Source organism: Coturnix japonica, chromosome 19, assembly GCF_054131305.1.
Source record: "Coturnix japonica strain WE chromosome 19, WE-NBRP24, whole genome shotgun sequence".
NCBI classification, from domain to species: Eukaryota; Metazoa; Chordata; class Aves; order Galliformes; family Phasianidae; genus Coturnix; species Coturnix japonica.
The window spans coordinates 6788778-6813247 of NC_140681.1; the positions used below are offsets into that span (position 1 = coordinate 6788778).

General features: G+C 47.7%; 1 protein-coding gene across 1 annotated transcript; it reads right to left on the reverse strand.

Moving 5' to 3' along the window:
- Positions 1 to 1638: 1638 nt before the first annotated feature.
- On the reverse strand, positions 1639 to 24185 carry SLC13A3 (solute carrier family 13 member 3). The gene is made up of 13 exons (XM_015881669.3): positions 24067 to 24185; positions 16264 to 16529; positions 15959 to 16122; positions 11667 to 11733; positions 10869 to 11054; positions 10055 to 10180; positions 7524 to 7619; positions 5867 to 5971; positions 5217 to 5314; positions 4737 to 4849; positions 4246 to 4407; positions 3789 to 3926; positions 1639 to 3185 (listed from the first exon to the last, which is right to left on the reverse strand). The coding sequence occupies exons 1-13, from the start codon at positions 24175 to 24177 to the stop codon at positions 3000 to 3002; spliced, it is 1818 nt and encodes a 605-aa protein (XP_015737155.1). The 5' UTR covers positions 24178 to 24185; the 3' UTR covers positions 1639 to 2999.
- Between the last annotated feature and the right edge of the window lie 285 nt (positions 24186 to 24470).

Genomic DNA, 24470 nt, shown 5'->3' on the forward strand with positions numbered 1-24470 from the left:
GTCCTGTCAAGAGGCAGGCACCAGGAAAAGTGCTTTAGTTTGGAGCACCAACAGCAATTACTTGCACTGGCTGTGACTTAGGTGTTGATCTCACTTTGCAGTTTATAAAAGGGTGTGCCAAAAGGCAAAACTCATCATATTCATATGAAGTGGCTGCCCCAAGACTCATCTTTCTCACTGTAATCCAGAGTGAGCTGATTATAGCACTTGGGACTCCTTCCATGGCGAGCAGGCAGCTTTCTGGGGCAGGAGGAGCAGAGCAATGAGTTCTCTGAGTCTGATGCAGAGGGGAGCTGAAGTCTGTGGGGATGCTGCATTTGAGCGATGGTTCTGGGCAGCACCGAGTGGTTGTAAGTACGGCCAAACCTGGCTGGAAAGCTTCCCAAGGCTCCTCAGCATTCCTTATATGCTGGACTATATGGGTGGGGGTTAAAAGGATACAAACCCTGTGCTCATAGTTTGTGAGTGAGCCATTTTCTCTGCCTGATATTTCCCAGGACACGGTGAACAGGTTTGTTTTGTATAAACACAAAACAAAACCAACCGAACAAACAAATAACATAAAGATGTATGCAAGTGAGGGAGGATGTGCGTTTTACCCACAGGCTGGGTGCAGAACAAGGCAGGATCCAGCATCACTGCGAAGCAACTGTGACATCTGGCGGTCAGACTGCTCCGGTGCTTCTGTCTGCGTGCATCTGGGCTCATAAACGTTGAATGTCGGCGGATGGGTGAAAATAGAGGAAGTGGGGGAGAAACGGGATGTTTTCAGTCCTGAAATTCGTGCATCACGTTGGAATTTCTTCTCTGAAAGAGCGGTGATGCATTGGCACAGGCTGGGCAGGGAGTGGGGGAGTCACCATCCCTGGGGGTGTTAAGGAAAGGGGAGGTAAGCGCTGAGGGACGCAGTCAGTGGGCACTGTCTGTGGTAGGTGGGTGGCTGGGCTATAAATGAGCTTAGAGGTGTTTTCCAGCCTTACTGTTGCAGCAGTTCTATGATGGCAGCTGGCTCTGCACGGCCCCATCACCGCTGCGGGACCACAAGGAGGATTTCTGTGTGAACAGCTCACAAAGCGACTCGAATGCTTCTGGGATAAAAGACACCACATAACACTTCCCTACTGTAAATAAACCAGAGCGAGTTTCCTCCGAGTGTCTCAGGAGAACATGTGGATGTTCATCTCGGATCGGATGGGGAACATCAAAGGAGCGAAGCGGAGCTATTCTGGATGTTGAATTTCAATGCACAAGGGAGGCATTTCCTGTTTAATTAAAATTCACAGGCGGGCTGCTAATGTGAATGGCTTCGGTGTTGACATTCTTAGAGAGATGGTGTGCAGGCAAAGGCCCTCTGAAACAGCAGGGCTGAAGTTACAGAAGGTTGCTGCAGTGCTAGAAATGCCCTCCCCAGGGATTTTTCGTATCTCTGATCATATCACAGAACCCTCAAGAATAACCAGGTCGACTTACCGTAAAAATAGAGAGCTTATTTCAGTGAATTTTAGCACTTACGCTGGACCAGTGATGCAGAGCGCCCAAGTCAGGGAGGCTGGCAGGGAGCTCTCATGCTCCTCCAGGGAACAAACCCAAAGCCGTGGGGTGAGCAGAGGAGAGGGAGGCAAACAGGACGAAGGGACGTGCTAACAAACGTGCTTTATTGTACATTTTCCACTGTCATTGTGGATTTTGTTAAATGTAAGGATTCTGTTGAACGTTAAGGAATTTCTTTTTTCAGAACGTGACTGATCGAAGTTCCACACAATGTTGGTTTTGGTGGTTTCTGTTCAGTCCCAAATCCCTGCCTAAGTGCAGCCTTAAGGTGGACCCCAGCTGGCCCCAGGCTTCATGAGCAGCACAGGAGCAGGCGGGATGGGCTGGATCCCACCATGCCAGCCCTGCAAGATCACACCATCAGAGGGACCCGGCAGAGCCCAGTCACCAACCTGCCCTAAATCAGGAATCAGATCCTTTATCTTTCCACCCATCCATGTCAATGACGGATCTATAAAATTAAATATTTTTAGATTCTTAGAGAATTTTTTTTTTTTAAGGATAAAATGATGATTAAAATCACAGTCAATCTGCAGTGCTTTCATTGAAAGTACCCAAGCAATCAGAAATACAAAGATGTTAAGAATCAAAGCCTACTTTTCAGCCATGTCAGTGGTACTGCAGTGCAGTTTGCCCACCGACCTCAGCGGGCACTCACAAGTGGGTCAGTCTCACAAACCTAAGACTGGCCACATTCACCAAAGTTGAAACACCACTGATGTCCACACAGTTACATCAGAAACAAATTTGGCCCCAAACCTCCATCTGTGCACTCAGTGCCGAGAACCAGGCAGCAGCTGAAAACCAGGTTTTCAAACCATCGGACATGTTTGGAAACAAAACTGTTGCCTTCCTGTTTCCAAAGCATGGAGTAACACACCGAGTCCTATCGACACATCTCCTGAATCATCCTTTCATGCACAAGCCTGAAGAAATACTCTTCATCCTACATGAGAGAATTACTCATGAGATCACAAAGAGCCCCCAGCCTCCACAGTCCTGCCAGAAGCCCACGCTGCCTTCTCCCTGGGCCAGATTCTGATACACTCACTCACGTTGGGTTGCACATAAATCCATCCTGAGCTGCTCTCCAAAACGAGGAAGGGTATCAGAAGCTGGAGCAGCAAAGCTCACTAGCTTTCATGGGGGGAGAGGCATCTCCCCAAAGATGCTCAATGCTTACAGGGTTGTCCAGGTAACAACCAGCTATGATGAACAGATGAAATTCTCTGGGAGTATCTGATAGGTACCTGTGGAAGGTGGGGAAAGGATCTTCAGAGAAAATAACCAATGGATGCCGCAACACTGACCAGTATTTCTAAAAATAAAATGAAACCCAAGGGTCTCATACAGTGTGGGCAGACACGTGGCTTTCTTCCTGTGCATATGCTGACGATTCCAGTGCCCGAGTCCTAAGTGAGTGAGTCCTTCCCCTGGGGTAGCTTTGTTCATATTTTATTTAGTGCACTTAAAGTGACATTTTCTACAGCTGGCAAGAGTGATGTGGCATTTTCTGCATGGATGTTAGCCCACGCAGGGAAGGTCCCCAGCTGGAAGATACTCTTGGCCCATGTGTTCATAGCCAAGCTAAGAAGGAGAACTCCCATAAGATTCATGAGCAAACCAGTTCTTGCCTACAAAAGAAACACAAATACAACTGTTGAGTTCAACTTGGACATCTACAGCACGAAGTTATTTGAACACAAATGTTATAAAATGGAAGGTTTAATTGCCATTAATACTAGCAATTTTCTAAGTGGGTTTTCTTAAGCCACAAAGGCCATTCTGCAGATGCTTTGCCAAGCTTTGATCCATCAAAAACACTGGTGCCTGTTTAGCCACAGGAATGTGAGCAGAAACTGGGACTGAGCCTAATTTTGCTTATAAGCTTTATTACACTGAGCTGGGGAACATTTCCTTCACCCACAAACCTCTAATGGTTGAGCTGCTGACACTGGTTGGAACAGGAGCAGGATCTGAGAGATGTTGAGCACAATTAAGACCACTTTTGTCATCACTTGGAGCCACAGCAGCTCCAAATCTCACAGGGTCAGGTGTCACATAAGCTTCTTTTGCTGTTGGACTTGATGATCTTCAAGGTCTTTTCCAACCTGAGTTTTTCTATGATTCTATGATTCTCCCATATTCCTGTGCCTTCCAACATTTCCTTACTAAAGTTACTTTCTTAAACACCCCAGTTGATTGTTTTCAACATATTGTATATCCAAACAACTTACCATATCCTTGACCATCAAGTGTCCAGAAGAAAATGCAATTGAATTAGGAGGTGTTGAGACTGGCAGCATGAATGCGTAGGAGCATCCTATCGTTCCTGGTATCATTAAATAGAGTGGATTGACTTTCAGACGAATGGCCTTGGAAAGAAGAAAGGAACAGAAACTGTAAGTTGGGGTCTGGAGGGAAAGGCAGATATACTGATGGATACAAGTAGTGCACTGTGCAGAGTCATATCCTGCACTCTGTGACCAATAACCATGCCTCTCACCAACAGTATTTGAAGGAGTATTATCCATCAGTGCTCATGTTATGCTACAGGCACCTGCTTTATGGCTTCCAAGGATTTCAGAGTACGTCCAGCCCTACTCCAGCAGCAGGAGAATTAACGGTGCCAGCTCCAGCCCCAGCACCACAAAGCTGCCTGCACAGAGCAGCTCTGAGCACTGGGCTGCTTACCAGCTCCGCCAGGACAGGCAGGAAGATGATAATAGTGGCCGTATTGCTGGCAAACTCTGTGAATAAGGCGATGACAATCGTGATGAGGATGACAGCCACAGGTGGGGGTACGCCCTCCAGGGGGTGCAGGCGGCCTCCTATCCAGACAGACAGACCAGACTCCTGCAGAAAGGAGAGCAAACAAGCTGCAGAGTGTGGCTCCTGCATATCTGCACAAGAGCTGATTCTGTTGTAGATCCACTAACTGCCTACGACCTTCACCTGCCCACACAACCACCTATGTGCAGTGCCAGCAGGGTATTTAACAGCAAGCAGTTTGAGAGGAGTTGCAAGGTTTATTAACCTCTCCTTAATTATCTGCTGTGTGTTGCTGTCTCAGGAGGGGTTGTGAAACATGCCTTCAGTAGAGAAACATGTCTTCTTAGTGTTGCAGATGCAAATTGCCAGAGCCAAACAAGAACCCCAAACATCACAGCTCTGCTGGGTCGCACCTCACAGCCTTTTGCCATGGCGAAGCCCCCTCCGAGCAGCAGGATAATGTTCCAGGGCACCGTTTCCTGGGCCTTCCTCCATGTCAGCAAGGGCTGCGTCTCAGTGTTTGGTGCTAGAAAAGGAGAAAATCCCCATATCAAGCACCCACCCAAAGAGGAGCACATCCATAATCATCTGACAGGATGACATTATCAGCCTGATGTCAGCGCTGAAACTCACCAACCATGAGTTGATGATTAAAATGTACACATGGATTCCCTCAAGCTAGACAATTAAAAGATCATTAGGTTTCACCAGCTACATTTCCACATCAAGAGTGGTTTAGGAATTGAAGTTTTTATCTCATTGCTACCCAAAGGAACAAACCCAGGACCTCATAAGTCTTCCAGCACCAAAACTTACTGGAGAGCCTGAGCTTTAGGAGTTAAGCTAAGACATTTTGGGCACTGAGGAAGAGGCCTTGGGGGGCTCCTACTCACCTTTGAAATCAAACCACCACCTGAGGGAAGGTTTTTGTGATGGGAAGAAGAACAGTATGATCACAATGGTGATTCCTGTAACAGCATCGGAGATAAACCTGCCCAAAAGCAGAAGAAACACCAGTAAGAAGCACAAACCTGTACAAAGTTTATGAGAACAGGGATTTACCAAAGAAGATTACAAGTTTCCACCAGGTTTGAACAACAGTGGTTGTTCACGGTTCTTTTTAATTCCTATCAAGCTGTGAACCCCCTACAAAAACTGCCCCAAGGCCCTGCAAATGTAAAAAGCACAAACGAATCCCCCTCCAACAGTGATGCTCCAATGAGCTGTGCTCAGTCCACGAGGGCTGTGGGGACAGACTACCCCAGCTCTTTGCAGGGAGCAGGAGGAACAGAGCCCACATGAGATCTTTGCAAAATGCTCAGAGTGTGCACTGATGGGCAGACTTAGTCCAATAGAGAGCTTAAGCATGTATTTGAAGTTATTGTAAGAAACAATAATGCTGGCTCTAGGAGTTGAAGCTCAGCTTAATTTATTCCAGGAAACCTGAGTAACAGTGTTCAGCAATGCAATCAGAAACCAGGAATCTCAAAGACTTTGAAATGCCATTGAAAAATGTGAGAATGGAATGAAAATAAAATCTCACCCTGGTGCAAACAAGCTGGCCCAGCCTGGAATGAATTTGGGATCCCTGGAGAAAAGCATGACAGCAAACATGCAGAAGAAGAAAAAAATTGCCTGTTCTGCAAACCTAAAATGAAAGGAAATGCAGTTAAAGTGTTGTGCTAAAGGTCTGGAGCCAAGGCAGGCAGTACTGAGCTTTGGCTGGGTGAGGAGTGAGGCAGCATCTCTCCAATCAACTACAGTGAAACACTGGAATAGGTTGCACATCTATGAGCAGATGCTGATATTTGGCAGCAATGATCTCTTAGTGGAAGACATGAAGGACAGGGCAGACGGGCACCATGAAGGCTCAGGGTAGATGTCACAACACATGTATGCAAAACTGACCATCCAGATGGGGCAGAGAAAGGCCAGGAGCTGCTTTTGGCCATTCCTCTCATCACTGCCCTCTGAGATATCCTTAAGGCACAGACGGGGCTGCCTCAAAACACTGTTTAAAACCTCTCAGAGCACAGGGAAGGGCAGGCAAGCTGTTGGGAAGAAACCACTCGCATCGATTTTAAGTTACAGGGCTGCTAATCAAATTGGTTGAGCACGGCTTAATGGACTTTCTCGCTCCTAGAACTCAAAGTGAGACTTTGATTCTTCAGAGACATTTTGCAGGCTGCTTCATAATGCTCTGGATGGAACAGCTAAACCAATTTCTTTTATTTACAGCACAGGCTCAGGCAATTGTCTTTGAAGAACCACTCCATTTTCCACACAAGAGCAATAATTACAATGTCAATAGCACAACACAGACATCTCTAAACCTTCACGGCACCACTGCGAGTAGAAGAATATCGTTTTAGAGATGGAGAACCACTGACATTTTGAGGTTAAGACCTAGAGTTTCAGAAATCTCCACTAGCCCTGGTTGCCAGGGGCAGGTTGGACATACCTCGGGTTTGATTCCTATAGATACTCAACCTCTTCTCTTTCTCTCTACCTTGGAACTTCTCCTATGTTCCTCACATTTCTTTCTGCAATATATGATCCCTATCAATTTGCACACCTCTTCCAGAAGAGAAAACCCTTGAGAAACTTCAACTAGAAGCATCTTGTTCTTTCTTCACGTTATTAACGAATTTGAAAGGAGTTATTAAAAATTATCTACTCCAAAAAATGCATTTAACTTCTTCCTATGTATTTTCTTTGAGCACTCCTTAAGATTTCTTAATGTATATCCACAATCCATTTGATTCATAATGCGATCCACCAGTGTGCTCAGCGAGCACTTTCTGCTTTGCAGAACAGCCACAGATACGCAGAAATCACCCAAATCTGGCCCGTGTCAGTTACATAAAGCACACCTAAAAAGCTTTGGCTCCTGGAGCAGAACATTTACAAGCAGTAATTAAGCAGCCTAGCATGAATCCACATTGCAATATGAACTTTGTTCTTGGTAAGAGCTGAGGGCAAGCTGCTATTTGCTGTCACTCTTGCAAGCGAATAAGAGGTTGGAGTGTGCAAAAAAAAAGCAAACTTCAGCAAATAAGCAACTTTCCACAAATACTGAGTGGAAACATTATTTCACTTTCTTCTGAAAATACATAACCCAGCCCAGCATTCAGGACAGGACATTTCCACCCCACTGGATTTCCTTTTCACCTCAGTCCAATCCCAGCTTTACAACTCACTTAGTTGGTCCCAGTTTCTGGTAGTCCTCCTTTATCACTTCTCTGGCTCGGGCTTCTGCATCCACTCTTAGATTTGATTTTTTTGCTCTCCAGCCCCTGTCAAGAAACACAGTTACACTTTTAAATGTCCTAACCCAGGAGGAAGGAGTGTGACTCTGAGTACCAGCAGAAAAGCCCTGAGTCTGGTAGCATCCATGGTTACAGTCCAGTCCCGAAGGGTAGCAAGGCCCCATTTTAGATCTGCTTTCTCTCTGCTCTCACACAAAGAAGGCCCCACAGAGGGTAGAAGTTTTCTCTCATTTATATTCCAAACCACCTCCAGCATGGGCTGTGATTGCCAAAAGAAAATCCCAGTGTTGCAGGGTTAGTCTCTGACAGATAACTACTCGGGTGGAACACCGGGGAATGGGTGACGTGCAAAACAAACCTGTCCCTTCTCAAATCACTTGCAATTTCCTGGGCAATCACAGGATGCTGTCAAGAATCAACAAATGCACGGAATTTCTGCATGGCCAGGAATGTTAATGTGCTCCTGGCTAAGCCTCTTAGCTCAGAGTGCTCAACTGGGCACACACGCTGTTTGATCCTTTGTAGTATGCATGCACAAACGACATATTCATACCTCACACTTTCTCTGCCATCATGCCCTGCCTGTGACCTTGATTAAACCTACAACACACAAGGCTCTACCTCAGGTGCATCCACTAGACCACTTTGTTCGGTCTGTTTCAAAGGGAAATGCTGGCTGGGTCTTCTATACAAGCAAATGGTTGTCTATTCGGAAAGCCCTGCATCTCAAATAGATGTACCTGGTCCTTTGAGTTTTGGGGTGTTACAAATGGCAGCTTCATCTACACACGCTCAGCCTACAGCAAAGCCTTTCAGATTCGAGCAGTGCCAGCCTGCTTTTGGCGAGGCGTCCATCTGTCTGTGCTTCCCTGCCCAGAGCAGCCAAGGAAACTCCTGCAGAAACACGGCTGTGCTTGTGCAGCTCTGCATTGTCCCTTCCGAGGCACCCTGCCACTGGGGAATAGTGCTCCCTGCGCAGCCACAGCTATCCCAATAAAGCTGGGCTTTGCACAGCCAAACCAAACAAAAAGCATCACGTCCTCCGAGTATCAGTGTGACATTTTGCAGGGGGTTTTGGCCAACAGAACTCTTTCCTACCCCACCTGCTGAGCAGGCACCAGTGTCATGCCCCAGCCCTACACACAGGACACAGGGATTGGGGCACAGCACAGTACGAGCCCTGGGCTCATGACTACAGGGCAGAGCATCTCCCAGCCCATTTAATTTAAGGAGCAGCCTTTGCCATTTTCTGGGTTGTAACTTTCCCATTGATTTTTTTTTCCCTGTCTCTGAGAAAATGTAAATATTTGGACACCTGTTCTCTCTGTCTCTCTCTCTCTCTTACTTTTTTTCTCCCTGCTTTTTTAACTCAAAATAACAATTAAAGGCTCTTCTAAATATTAGCAATTCTGCATTGTCCCCAGAGGATGCAGGGCTGTGAGTTTGTTTCTATCACATATGAGAGTCTACAGGAGGGAAAGAAGGGCTCCGAAAGCCAGCATGGCACTGATGCCATTGTTCTAAGCAGCGTGCACTGAGGGTTGTATGTATCCAGCAAAGGTTTACCAGTAAAACGCATTACTCTCAATTATAGATTAACATGTCATTGTAAATCGAAGCCCTGCTATGAAGCAATCTCTTCCAAATCCAAGTTTCAGCCTTAGAAGCAAATCTCAGCAGTTGTGTTCCAGGAGATTTCTGCTACTAATTCCAGGGCAACCGAGATTTCACACTGGCCTTCAAAGTCTGGCCCTGCTTTCCCTTCTGCCAATGTAATTCTGCCACTGACCCTTTTCAGTGCAGCTCAGGCAGTAAAGCAATGTACAAAAATGATGTTTCACTGAATTAATACATTAACACATCCCCTGCGTGTATTTCAGTCAGGAAAAGTGTATGCAACTGCAAGAGTCCTTTACAATTCCCCTGCTGCATATCTGCAACTGCTTACTGTGTGCAGCCCAAGGCTCGAAACTGCTTGGAACCAGAGAGGAAAAGATGGGGACTTCTTAGGGAATATTCAGCCTTAACTCTGATATATCCATGGAAGCCTCTTTTAATAGCAAGCATCTGCCTGAATGCTGGATCTCTGAATCCCTTCCCAGCCTGAATCACCCCCGGCCCCTTTCTGCACAGCCCCCATCAAGCCCTTCCTGAAGCAGCCAGCTATCAGCAGTGAGCAGGGTGGAAGCAGAAAGCAGATGCTCTTAGTAGGAAAGATAAAAGACAGTCATGGGAGCAACATTCAGAAAACATTTACAGGACTGAGGGACTTGAGCTGAAGATGACACACAGGCAGCTGTTAGAAACAGAGGATGAGCATCCTAAAGTTAGCTATGAACCCCGCCTCCCCCCTCCATGAAGATTCTAGGTGCTATCCACAGAGTTACTATGAGAATCGTGATGAAGGTGTATTTCACAATGCTGTGGCAATAAGCACATACATACAGTGAATATAAACATACCTCAGATTAATTCCTCCGTACAGGATGGAGATCCATAGCCATCCCATGAGAAGAAAAATCAGCATTAAAGGAAATGCAAACATAAACCAAGAACCAAAGTTCACCACATCACATTCTGGAAAATAACTAAGCAAATGGGAAAAAATCAAGTTAATGCAAGTTGGGAAAACCACCCTCCAGTATAAGGGCAAGCAAACATCTGAAACCAGTAGCAAATTACCCCCCAAAGTCACCAGTTGTGCATTTAGGAACATTCCCCTTTGTACTAACAGCTGCGAGAGGCTTAACATGCTGCTTATGGAGACCTGTGTTAAGGAATACCTGGAGGCACTTAGGATGGAACAAGGCCATGCTCCTACGCACATAGGAGGTATTTTTTTATGCCCAAGAAAACAGCCCAGAAGTAGCAGATTCCTTGTTTTCCTTTGCTACCATACAGCCCTAAATACAGTTCACCACAGAACACTACCCAGCCTGTTTCATCACAGGAGTTACGAGGCTAGATTTAAGCACGTGGTCAGCTTCCATTACAGTCAGCAGGGCTAAGAGCAGTAGGGTGAAGCACACATGCACTGGGCTGGCTGACAACCTGCTGGCTATGCCAGGAATCTGCTCCCCCACATCAGGCTGGGATACAACTGCTCTCTGCCTTCATCCACTCACAAAGTTTCCCAAAAGGTTCTGGAAGGACATGAATTTTCCAAGCTAGTTCTTGGCACAGAAAGGAATTTCCCACAGGATTGGGGAATATCTCTTTGCTGTGCAGGATTTACCCTCACAGACAGGCAGGGCTCTCCAGGAGAGCCTCCCGTACCTCTTCAGCTGACCCAGGAGGATGAGGTTTGGTGCGGTTCCCGTCAGCGTTGCTGTACCCCCAATGCTGGCAGCATATGGGATGGAGATGAGGAAGCCTTTCCATATATTTGTTTTGTATTCTTCCTCCTTCTTTAAGTCTGAGAGAGCGTCGCTGGTTATCTCCTTCTCCTCCGCCAGATCTTTGCTTTAAAACAGTCCAAAAGAGAATCCGGTGAAAGCCCTGGTTTAAATACAGCGCAAGCAATTCAGAGCCTTGACAGAAGGAACATTCCCAGATTTTAGAAAGCCAAGCTAATGCTGCCCTGCAGGACTCAGCCAAGTGCCCGCTCACAGGGCCTGAGGTGCACGTGCCTCTCTCAGCCCTCCAGTGACTTGTAAAAATCAGCATAGAGTCCATAGGACTGACCAGCCAGAAGAAAAACATCATCAATAGCACCAAGAGGAAAGAAAATCCTATTCCTGAAATGCTGTTTAATTCCCACTGTTGTTATCTAAGCAGGACCACCACTACTGTGTAAATCCTGGTGGTTTTTACACCACTTTCCATGCTCCTGGGAAAGCCAAGGCACAATTTCATGGCAGGAGACACCTCCAGTTGCTGCTCCAGAGAGACTGGAGAATCCCTGCAATGATTTGGACGTGCCAGACACACAGGGAAGGGGTTCAGCTCCATGGTCAGTCTGCTATCAACTGGGAGCTGTGGTATAATCAAAAAGGTTCAGTGACTGAAATTCAGATTCCTCAGGGGATAATTCTGTGTCTCAGTGCTCTAATACAAACTTTATGGTTAACTTACTCCTCAGTACTTGCCAGAAACTGCATCTCAGTTGGTACAGTGTAAAGTTTATTCTGCTGTAAAGGTGCTGAAAAAGAAAGATTAGGACTTTAAAACAGTTCAAAGCATCTAGAAAATTCTCCTTGAACCAAACAGCGGAACTGCTCACAAAAAGAAGGGCAAACTTCCCCTAACAGAGAAGGGATGGGGCAAACAAAGGGAAAGCTCACACCACTGAGATGGGGTCAGAGGGGACGAACAAGCCTGGTGACAACACAGCACCCAGCTACTCCTCCAGCCCCCACAGACACCCCTGCTGTCACTGCTTCAGACTCTGGGATACTACAGTTTGATGGGAGCTTGAGGATGCCACTTCTCTGTTGTTGGTTTGGTTCTCTGGGGGAGTTAACCAAAGCTCACTCTTAGGAACAAGGATTACTGGGCCTGCTGTAACCCCAGGGCACACTCCTCAAAGCCTGGACCTCAGCACAAGTTTGGGGCCACCTGGGGGATGTGTTTGCACACCCAGTTCTCAGGGACCCTCCTGCATATTTCACACAGGCTTTGCCTCAGTGTGCTTGGCACCCACCCCACTGAAGATGAGCAGGACTCAGGGAAAGGATCTGTTTGGATCAGAATGTCCAATGCTCTGTTTGGCAGTGAATTGGGAGCTGCACACTGTGCTACTGTACATCTATGGGCATATGCATCGGGGATAACTCAGAGATTGTAGGACAGACCAGAAATACAATTGCGTGGATTTTCTTAAACCATATCTCATGGTAAGGACTGTAGCATTCATAGTTAAGGCTTGTGGCTCGATCAAATGAGGGTGGGAGCAGGGATGTGCTGCTAAACTCTATTTTCTATATCCTCAGTAGGACTGGAGCCTGTTTGGAACCAGGCGCTGGACTTGATGATCCCTGTGGGTCTCTTCCAACTAAGGATATTCTATGATTTTATGACCTTTAACCACCTTCAGCCCAGGTCAGCACAGTCTCTGCCACCTTCCCTCAGACCCTGCCTGTATCTGACCTGACACCCACATCCCCCTCCCACCACAGACACCCCAGCAGCCCCCAAACTTCCTCAATCCTCAACTCAATCCTCTCTGCTCTGCTTGTTCTGCAAGCAGTGCATGGAAGGAGCCAGTGGTCAAAGTCTCTGGACTTGCTCACCAATGACAAGCCAGCTCATTCCAGCTCAGTGAGCCAGGCAGTTTGCACTCTCGTGTTTTACACGTGGCTAATTTACCGAAATTGAGTTAATTGGCTTGGATGCACACATGCTGAGCTTTCATCTCAAGGGTACTGTGATGGAGGGATGTAATTAGCAGAACATTAACCCATGGCTGACTGTTGATCTCCCACTGGATTTAGCCGGTCTCTTACCATTGATGCCTAATGCTGGCTCTGCAAAGATACATATTTCATTCCACCTCTTCACATTTCTCCAGTCATTTTTCCCTGCTAAGTCCCAACTCCACCCCCTCTCACCAGGAACACCTGTAAGTTACCTCGCAAGGAAGGTCTGCCAAAGGCAAGGCAGAATTGCTGCAGGGCGATCTTCTCCTCTGAAGCTTGGAAAAAGGGGCTGAACGTTTCTACAGGTCTGTATGCCAGAAGATGTCAAAAAACACTGAGCTGGGACCTGGCTGTGCCCACCTTGCATAGAGCAGTATGAGAGATTCAGTGGCCATTTCACCCACATACCTTGTATACCATGGAGGCAGAAATGTTTGTCCTGGAGAAATTTGGCCTTAATTACATTTCTACAGCTCCTAAAAGACTGAAAAGGGCCAAAGAAGAGCCCTGCCACCCTCAGAGTGGTGCAGGTAGCAGTGCTGGGGCTACATCCTGCCCACACAGCCATGGCAGCAATGACCAAAATGACCAACACAGCACATTTCCCACCTGCCCTTACAGAGACATCGTTACCAGGTCTGTGACCTCAGGAAACATCACAAACACTGCCTGCAGTTCATCTGCATCTGCAGAAGATTTGGACTCCTCTATGCAGGGGAGAAGATTACTTAAAAATATACAGGTAATTAAAATAATCATTATTTTCATCCAGGAATATTTAATTTACTTAGAGAAATGAAATATTGCCAATGATGGGTTAGTGGGCAGAGAGCAGGAGAGGTGGTCACAGTGACAGCAGTTTTCAGTTTGGCAACCAGCACATGGTTTGGGATTAGGGATGGAGGTGTCAGACAGAGCCTTACAGAATTTATTGCTCAGAATTACAGATACACCAAGTCATCAAACTGATTTCTTCTATCAAGTACTACAAAAGCCACAAAAAAAGACTCCAAACTTTGGCTATCAACAACTCAAGCATGCAAATATTTGCTTATCTTCAAGATTTTGCCCACATGGTTGAGCATGAGTGCCGCTGATTTCAACTGTGAGGTTCTCAGCAGCACAGAACTATGACCAATTGATAGGAGATCAAGTGGAACGTGTCAGCAAAGCAATGCACCAACCACACTGATTCATACACTCAACATTCCCTCAGAGAACCAAGTGCCTTTATGGGCATTGTAAAGGATACATTCTTTAGTGTGTTTCTTTCCTATGTGTCTTTATTTTCTTTTTCAGCCTCCTGCACACCACTTCTTTGTTATCAAAACATATCCAAGCTGATATGCAGACCAATGCTATCATACATAATCATAGCAGTTCACTTCCACACACAATCTACACTGCAAAAAAAGCTTTCTTCTCTGTCAGCCCTCAGATTACAGTTCTTTTAGATCATAAAATCAAGCTGATTATTAAATAAGTATACCATCTTCTTACATAGAAGCAAGTCAGGCCTACAAAAAACAAAGTGCAACTACCCATGTAAGAGGTGCAGCCAATCCTAACTGCAGGTGACACCTGACGGACAGGAAAGCCTTGCACAAAGCTCACCTTCACCTCTCCTCTCCCAGGCATACAGGAGACTCGTTGGTTTTGACTGGCTTCAGGCTCAGGGCATCTTCAAGGGACTGTTTTTCTCATCCATTCAGAACAGTTACAGATAAGGATGAGCCCACTCTGAGATACTGCAGTTCAAATAGAATATCTGCATTTTGCTGATGGGTGTTTTACAGATCACTGCTCCTTCCCTCGTATTTCTTATTTCTATAAGTTTCTACCTCAAAAGAAAAATACATCATCACACAGTTACATGATAGTTGCAAAGTGTCATTTTATTCATTCATCTGCTCACAGACCCTCCCCTTTGCTGGCTTCTCTCACAGTCCTAAGCATTTTGAACCAAGGTCATTAACTTTGTGCTTGCCAATGTCTAGGAAAACAGAGCTCTTGATTTTCCGTGTTCTCAAACTCTACTGTCCCAACTATACGCTCAAATCGTGTTAGAGGATGGAATAAAAAAGGTTAAAAACAGGTTCATGTAAAACAATGCCTCTGCAGAACGAGAAATCATAGCAAGAAGGTCAGTGGCGTTGATTAAAATAGATGTGTGTGGTCAAAAATTCATAAAGAAAATGTGACAGAGCAACCTGGAGTGCAAACATCTCATGATTGTGAGACATTAAGGATGAATTATTAGTTATATCTTTATTAGAGCAGGCATACTTCAGTTCTCTGTACTCATTAACCTGCCTTAGGACTCAGCGGAAACCAAAACACTATTGTCTTTAAATTGCAGATGGGAGAATAGCTGATTATTGCTAAAAAGAGAACCTACAGCTGTTGCTCCAGTTACTAGTAGGAGCTACAAAGAGGACTTCACTGCTTCACTTCTGTCTCTCACCCCTGCCTGCCAGATTCCCAAGCTCCCAGGGGATGACCTGTGAAAGCAGGGCAGGAGGAAGGTTTTCTCTGAGCACAAAACCCTGCCCAAGCCCATCCACCACCTACCTGCTCACTGCCAACACCAAGCAGCAACATAGGGCTGGATCAGGGGAAATCACAAAGCACTTTTAACAAGGCATTCAAACAGATGTCCTGCCCTTCATCTGTCTTTTCTTTCCCGTTTTATGAGGGGAGAAATAGAAGAAAGAACCTGCCCATGAGCACTGTAGATATCAGCACACCACATCCTGGAGGGCGTGCAGAGCTGGCCTCCTGCTTGTGCCAGTGGTGGGTTTAGGGAGCAGTGGGGATCACTGCTTTGTGGTGCTACCACATATTTCCAGCTTGTTGGTGTGACATGAGGAAGGATGAGAGGGAGTTGTATGTCAGTACCCATCCACCACAGTAATGAAGAACGTATTAAACTGGGACCAGCACCAGGGCAAGTTTGATGGCAGCAGGGCAGACCTCAGCTGGCTCATACCTCTGCCCTGTCTCAATTACCTTGTGTTTCTTCATTTTCCCTGCTCATATCCTTAGATGTGTCTTTCTCCCCAAAGAGGCTTTTCAAAATTGCATTTGCAATTGGAAGCATCATAGCAGTGGAAGCAGTGTTACTTAACCACATAGACAGGAAAGACGTTGTCAACATCATCCCTAAAATTAGTCTGGAAAAGAGGGAAAAAAGGAAAAAGCTGAATTGAAGTTTGGCAGAATCCAATTTCTAGCCACAGGAAGAAAAGCAGAGCTGCACCTCGACTGCCTGCAGCCCACGTCCCCCCATGCACACCCCCTGCCCCAGCAGTCACCTGGCTGGCTGCACTCCCACACACATCAGCACCCGGAGTGCGATCCTGCGGTGCAAATTCCACTCCTCGATGGCCGATGCCATGATCAAACCACTGAGAAAGAGGAAATTGGTGTCTAAAAAATACTGCGGGCAAACTTTGTTAGATGGGAGGATGCCCAGGAAGGGAAAGAGGACGATGGGCAGAAGAGCTGTCACAGCCAGGGGCAGTGCCTCCGTGCACCAATACAGTGCCATCAGTAGGATCACGTAGAGACATCTTCCTTCCTGCAAGAGAAACAGAGAAGGAAAGTAACATAAGTGGTGTTGGAGAAGTCTTTTCACTTGGAGGTACCAAGACAAGCAATATGCGTCTGTTACTCTTCCAAATATACCCTATTTCCCCTCAAATCATTTCCATCGAGAGCAATGCCTTTCCCTCACCAGATTGCATAATAAAATCCCAAATCCTTCCCAGTTTCCTGAGCCTCCTCTGCTGGAGGATGACAGTGCACAGAGATTTCAACCCAGGAGGCACTGGAGAGAAGGAGCTGCCATGTGAAATGGGGTGCCAATGCTCAGGACGCACTGCTGTTAATGCACTTATTTGTCCGGCTATCCGACAGCTGCTACACCATCACATCTGTGCTTCCCCTCCAACTTTGTACAGCTACAAGGAAACAGCTTTCAGAGATGGATGAACCAAGCCCCCTCCCATTAGCAACAAGAGGCACAAAGGAAGGTTTCTTTTGTTGGCTCAGAGCCTCCTGAGAGAGCTGTGAGAAACCCTCCCAAGGCACCCCGTCCCTGTCCCTGCAGAAATCAGTAAATCAAGCACTCTGATCAGGAAGTACCATTTCCTGAGGAGCTTGTCCAAGTGCAGTGCTGCCCATGGCTGGCGGAAACCCAGTGCTCCCAGCGCCCATTCATTCACTGAACTGGGAAGCACAGCAAGAGCAAAGTTGCTTGTCCTGAAGAGGAAAAGGAGTTGGGACAACAGCCCCGAGCAGAGGAACCTGGGAGGGAACTGGGAGCCCAGCACAAAGCTATGGGGGGCTGAAGGGGTCACTGGCAGCAAGCAGAGGCAGGGTGCCCACAGAGCTATAAATAACCAGTGAGAGCCCTTTGGAAGCCCCAAAGCTATTTATTTCCCCACTGTTTTCCAGCTTGTCGAACAGGTTGGATTGTTTCTCAAAGGCCCCTCTGTACCTCCACTTGGACCTCCATTCCCTGCCCTGGGGCTGCCAGGGCCCCCTAGAAGGCTCAGGGCTGGGCCAGGTTTTGGGGCAGCACCGTGTGTGAATGGCCTTTTGGACCCAGCTCAGCCTGGTGGATGTGCTGAGCCTGCAGCAAGGCAGGAGAGCAGGAAGGGCTGAACCAAAAGGTGCCAGGCCACCTGCAGAACTGCTAGTTCACCATGAGATTACATCACCACAAAGTAACAGTGATTTATCATTCAATCCACCTGCAGCATGCATCTGAAAATTGGCCAGAGTGACAGAAATGGCTATTTGCCTTTGGCATTCCAGTTTTGCATTTCACAAGCAACTTTCCTAATAAAACTCAAGTTGGAAAAGTGAATACTAAAGAACTGAGAACTATTTGCTTTCATCATTGAATGCACGAATCACACAGAAGCCACCATTCCATATCAGGTTCTTAAATGCTGGACTCAAAGAACATACATGGTCTTAAATGTAGACTACGGTGAAACGGCAAATGAGACACAGTGAAACAAAACTTCTGTGTTCCCAGAGCTCAGATGTGGCACCCTGCAGTCCCCAGAAGATCTCCATGGCTTTACTTCATCTGCTCCAATGGGACCAGGACCACAAACCCAGCAGTTCTAATCTTAGCAAAAATGAAGAATCACGTTTAAAATGCTCACACAGCAGATGAGTGATTTCACCCCCACAGCAACTGGTAATGCCTCCTGGCTCTGCCTCTTTCTGTATCCCAGAGAAATAGTTCTACTCTCATTAAGTCATTTTCCATTCATTCTCTAATGGCCTTATAAATGAGTTTGTCTCCCAGCAGAAAAGTGTTCTTCAGTTTGCTGGAAAGTTGCACCACTGGACTTCAAAACAAACATATTTTGCCTCTTACATGGGGAGAGCAACTGCAAGTATTGAACACTTGGATATAGGAGCAGCCATCAGTGACCAGCTGATTGCAATTGGCTTCATTAAATAGATGAAGTCTGATTCAGAAAGTTAATTATGAACTAAGGAAGAGTTGTTTTCTGGTGCATAAAGATGTACACAAAGCATTCTGGGAAACATTACAATGAAATACAGCATCAATCTAAGAAGTAATGCTCATTGCATGATCAAATGCCAAGGGGTAAAACTGAATAGGGCAAAAAAAAAGCTCTCTTGTATGGAGGGCTTTGCTCAAATGATGAAACCCACATGGACTGACAGCAAATGACACCAAAAAGAAAGCTGCAGGATGGAGACACCCCCAGCTGTCCCCATTGCAGCCCTGGTGTGTGCAGCACCATCACCCCCACACTTCTCATCTCCCAGCCCTCATGCTGGGCCACCACCAGACTCCCTTCTATTCCTCTCTCACCTCCACACAACTTCATTTTGCATTGGTGGTGGGTTGTTTTTTTTTTTTTTGCACAATAAGCCTATCAAAGTTCAGAGGGGAAAATGGCAGCAAATAGAGGCTTTTAGATGGGTCTTGTGATTGGGTTAATTTTATAACCATTTAATGATTTCCAGGGAAGTGCTTGACGGCTGTGGACTGAAGCAGCTCTCCCTGCTGTTGCACAAGACACTTGGGAGCGACCTCTGCCCACCCCGAGGCCGATGCTGCCTTGGCTGCACTGAAGGCACCGGGGATTTTCCATACCAGGACCTGCTGAGCTGCAGCCCAGGAAGCAGAGCCCTATGGCTCCCATGGGCAGGATGGGAGGGAGATGGGGGGTGAGGAGCTGGCAGAGAATGGGGGTCAGATCAGGAGAATGGCTCACCCAGGCACAGCACCAAGGCACGGGGATGAGCTGTCAGTCCCACTGCCAGGCTGGAGGGCACAGCAGGAGCTTCAGCTGGACTTAGTCTCTCCAGGCCCAGCAAGCTCCTCAGTAGACCTGGTGCTTGAAGGAGCTCTGCCTAGAGGCACAGCCAGGCTTTGGGTTTGCACCACCAACCTCTGCATGTTCCATGGCCAACACATCCTCAGCACCTCTCACTGGCTCTCTCCAACACCCTATGACTGAGCAAATGAGGAACATAAAGGTTCCTCCAGAATCTGGATCCTAATACCAGAGATACTTTGGCCAGAGCTTTTCAAGACTCATTATCTCACTGCCATTACAAAGGAGCTTCCTATCCATGACACTTGAAGCTCATTAGTGCTAACAGTACCAGCAGCTGTCAGCATCTTGCTCACCAACTGTCCCCAGTGCTCAGCTCCAATGGTGTCATAGGCCCCCCAGTCACACTGCCTGTTGTCCAATAGGATGGCTATTTGAATCTGATCTCTACCTACACAGCTCCTACAAACATTATGTAATCTGGACATAAAACAAGCCCTGTTTACCAGCATTCCTGCTAGTGGAGTTCTTTTGCACTGGGTATTTGCGGAGTGGCTGGAAAGGGGCCCTTAACACAGGGGCACGAGCTGTTAGAGCTGCAGTGAACGCTGGTGAAGATACTTTTGCTTTGGAGTTACCCTAAAGACACAAAGCTTATGAAACACAAAACACTTCAAAAAGTATAAGCAATAGGCAGAAAAACAGAATCATTTTCTCTGCTTTACAAAAGTGACAGCTGAGGCTTCAGGAAAGTGGACAAACTGACCACAATCACGTAGGGAACTAATGACAAAAATGGGCATCTTCCAGAGTGCCATCCCTGCCTCACAGGTCTGAGCCTCACACTCACTCCTGGGGGCAGCAATAGCTCCTGCAGCTTCAGATGGGCTGCAGAGATGGAATAGATCAGTGGCAGTCTGGTAGCATCTAAGGGCAGCAGTGCTCCCCACATGAAGTCATCTCCATTTCTGCATCGTTTTGAGGAAAGATCCACCATGATTTAAAACAGAAAAAAACCCCAAACATTTTCTATGATGATGAGCCATTAAGCTCAATCTTAGCATCATGTTGCTGTAATCTGAAACCTTCCATCCTTTGCATCTTCGTTTATACACTACCTGGGCCTCTCTGAACTCTGGTTATGATGGATGTGGCCTCACATCTCTTTGTTTTTTGGAAGAAACAGGCCAACCTCACAAAGTCTTTCACCACTGTCTGCTCTCGTCCAGTTTGCCAAAGTCATCTTTGAACTACAGAAGCGAGGCTGCAAGGGCATTCTGCTACAGGCCACCACCTCAGCAAACAGCAGCCTGTGGGCTCTCATTGCCTCTGCTCAACTTTCAAGGGCTTGTACATACAAATATCACATCGCACCTCCTGGCTATGGGTACCCAGTCTACTAGTCATGTTCAGCTGAGTACATGGTGCCATCTCTCAAGCCCTTTTTGGGGAATCTGATTCCCCAGGGGACTGCAGCTCAGCCCAGCCTGTGGTCAGCATTCCTGGCCATCCCAGCAGCCTATCAGATTCCTTTTGTGCCACATGTCCTGAAATATTGCTCATTACCCTCAACACTCTGATGAGGGATTTCTTCCTCATCCCTTTTTATGTTTTCTATGGTCCTTAGCTTCCAATTAACACTAATTTTTGCCAGCTTCCCATTCCCTGCCCTGAGCACGACTGCTTTCACCTTCTTTGTGCCAGCTTGCTGTGAGCCAGGCTTGCCTTGGCCAGAGCTTGCAGTGCACATAGTCACACAGCTTTCAGTTATCACTATTCTTTCTTCATTGAAGTAAAAAGAGATGAAAAGAAGAGCTTATCTTTGCATTCAGTTTTGTGAAATTGGCTTTTCTAAATCACCAACAGCATAAATAACTCAGAGGTGGACTTTGTGCACAACACTGGGTAACTGGGTTACCACCACTGTTTCCCTGCCAGGCTGCTCTCCCACCAGCAGATGTTCATGTTCCTACAGCTCAGTGGGCACTACTCAGACCCCCACCCGCTGCACACTGTGACCCCAGCTCACCACGCTGCCTATATTTGCATCACCCATTCCCTCACAATGCCTTCCAATGGAGATGCCCCATGTTCCTCGCTTCTGAGTGCAAACAAAGTCATTTTTCTTCTGGAAGTTCTTAAAGTCTCCTTGTTCTCATCAGGAGGACTCATTACGTCTAAGTCGATTTTAAATTGCTCTATGTCCACTGAGGAAGTCAAGCCTGCTTTCTGAAGGCACTGGGACCCATTTGCCTGCTCAGAGCTCCTTTTAGCAGATTTGGCTGCCTCAGCTGTTACCAAGCCAAGAGGCCGTAGACATTGAGTTCATTAGAAGCTGTTGGAACAAGCTCTTTGCACAGCTCATTAAAAGTGCCCCCCACGCCCCTTTCAGCACAGCAGTTCCTCCAGCCCCCCCCCCCCATCCCACCCCACAGAGCTCCTGGCAATCATTCACTGCTCCATGAGCCGGGGGGTCGTGGGCACTTCCGTACCCAGGACAAACATTCTGCCATTTCAGCAGCCACCAGAGCTGGAGCTGACACAGACCCTTGTGCTTAGTGGGGAGCACATGAAGTATTCCCTGAGTTGGGTTATCTTACAGGCACGACTCATTTCTCACCATCCCAAATGCAGTTTGGGGAGCACATCTGGGGGTTCAGATAAGCTGCTGACAAAGTAGAAATGTCATTTCTCTATTGAAGAGAAAGGAGATTGCAGAGGAAATCACTTCTTGGAGTCTCCTTCCCAAGGCTTCAACCCACATCAAACTCACCCCATTCCTGGAGTGCCCAAGGCCAGGCTGGATGGGCCCTGAGCAGCCTGATCTGGTGGGAGGCAGCAATCCCACAGCAGGGGGTGGAGATCAGTGATTATGAAGGTCCCTTCCAACCCAACCATTCTATGATCCTATGAAAACAAGGTTTACCAATATAATGTCAGCACCAGTGCAACCCTGACACTACCTCTGAAAGGAGGGGCACAGCAGCCTGGAATGCCCCAGCACAGGTAACAGCTGATATGTATTTGCAGCTATGGACACTGGAGCTCAGCAGCTATAAGCACGGCCAGATCTGAAGTGTCCTCTTCCTCAATAGGTTTCACCTCCAAGTAGGGGTAACTGAGGTGCAGGTTTCACTGGGAAACCCATTGCAAACAGACCATGAGGTTTCACCCATGAGCACGTCTGCATCCTATTTGTGGTTCTCTGTTCCATTAACTTTAGGTTATGATACCTGTCTCCAGATCCAAGTGAGATGCTGCCCTTGAAGCCAGACCTCAGGTGGCTCCCTATGGCTTTGGTCCTTATGAGTCTCTCCCAGCTTGGGACATTCCACCTTTCTATGGTCTCTTGGGAGATGAGAGTTGCTGAGCATCTCAGTGGGGAGAAGGTAAATTCTCACTTGACATGAGATTTCAGTATCTCCAGAGCAGGAGAATGCCACAGAGATACCTCTGAACACACACCCACATAAGGAAAGCCTCATCCCAAGGCTGCGCCTCAGTGCTTCTCATGCCCTACAGGTTCCTCTCGCCACACAGCACAACGACCACTCAATGGGAGCAATGTGGCTCTCCAGTCCACCCAACAGATGAGCAAGAACTCAATAACACAAAGCTTGTTCCAACAGCTGCACCTCACTCAGGAGCAACTCCTGCCCCAGCCTTACTGTGGGTGCCTGTGTGGAGGAGCATCCCAGTGACACCAGCAGCAGATCAGTACGCTGATTTCCCACTGTTTGGAGCTTGCTGAATGCTGGAGGCAGCTCCCATGCCTCCCGCTGTTCCTACTCCCCCTTCCCCATGCCCTCACACTGCTGCAAGAAGTGCAAGCCCTTCCCTTTGCTTCCTACAGCCCTGCAGTTCAGCTGCGGGTGGCTGCCCCTAATCCTGTGTTGACACAACAGCAACATTCCCTCTGTGCTGAACAGCAAGGGGCAGTTCCGCAGGGAAAGCACAGAGGAATCACTGTCCCCTGAACATGAGCAGAGATCCTTTATTCCATTCCTTCCCCGAATCTTTGCAGCCTGGGTATCAGCACACTCTTCCACGAGCACCTGGTAAAGCAATGGTCACATTGGTATTAATCGTTTTAACTTCAGAGAGTCATTTTGCTGTCTTGCATGTAGAGGTTTTACCAACAAGCACTACGCAAGCAGCAATAAATCCCAGACAGGTTGGGATGGAAGGGACCTCAAAGACTGTCTGGTTCCACCCCTGCACCACGGTTAAGGTTGCCAACCACCAAACCATGCACTAGATCAGGCTGCCCAGAGAAATACACTCAACAAATGCCACCTGTGTGTCCTTGCTGCATCTGAATCATTCCGTAATCACTAGGCACCAAACATCACCTATCCTCTGATACAACCAAAGTCATTCTCAGATGGATCTGAGTCAGAACATCAGACGAAACCCCACACACTGAGCTCAGTGGCACAAGTTCCCCGGTGACCTCACAGCCCCGCACGCTTCCACCCGAGGATGCTCCGGGTGTGCGACGGAGAGCTGCAAAACCCTTCAGCCTCACTCACATTCCAAAGCCCAAACCTTCCAAAAGCGATTTTATTCCGCACCTACAGAACACCAATATCTCACAAAGCCTTTCGGAACACAGCACCATCGGTTCCTTACAACTCTTGGACGCCTACACAAGCACAGCTCGCCCAGTCCACCCCATAAAACCTCGACGCGACCCCACGCTGTCCCTCCATGCACCAGGCGCACACTTCGGCTCCGCGCCCCCCGCTCGGTGTGTGTCAGCCCCGGCAGCACACTCTGTACCTTAGCGGGCAGGCTGAGCAGCACGGGCAGCAGCGCCAGCGGCGCTCCCAGCAGCACCAAAGCTCTCCGCACGCTCCACGCCTTCTTTACCAGCGCCCCCAGCGCCGCCATCCCGCATCCCTTGCCCCGCTCCGCTCCGCAGCTTTATCCCGGGGCGGGATGGATGCGGGAGGGGGAGCGAGGCCGCCCCGCCCGCCGGGAGGAGCTGACGCTGCCCGCCCCGCCCCGGCCCCGTCTCGGGTCTCTGTCCAACAGCGGCTCCGATATGGTTGTGTGGTTCCGTTCTTCAGCCCAACCGGGGGCTGGGATGTTCGACGGCTTGTTTCGAAGCGCTTTTCTTGTTAAAAATAAATGAACGTTGAACAAAAGCGCAGCGGTGCGGAGCGGGACGGGACCATGGAAAC

What these genes read in the sequence shown, in the direction of transcription:
- SLC13A3 (XM_015881669.3), bottom strand. Translation starts at nt 24,177, where the DNA reads ATGGCGGCGCTGGGGGCGCTGGTAAAGAAGGCGTGGAGCGTGCGGAGA. An exon ending in TGCTCAGCCTGCCCGCTAAG is followed by an intron (nt 16,530 to 24,066) that starts GTACAGAGTGTG and finishes TTTCTCTTGCAG; the next exon opens with GAAGGAAGATGTCTCTACGT. An exon ending in CTCCTGGGTCAGCTGAAGAG is followed by an intron (nt 10,181 to 10,868) that starts GTACGGGAGGCT and finishes CCATTTGCTTAG; the next exon opens with TTATTTTCCAGAATGTGATG.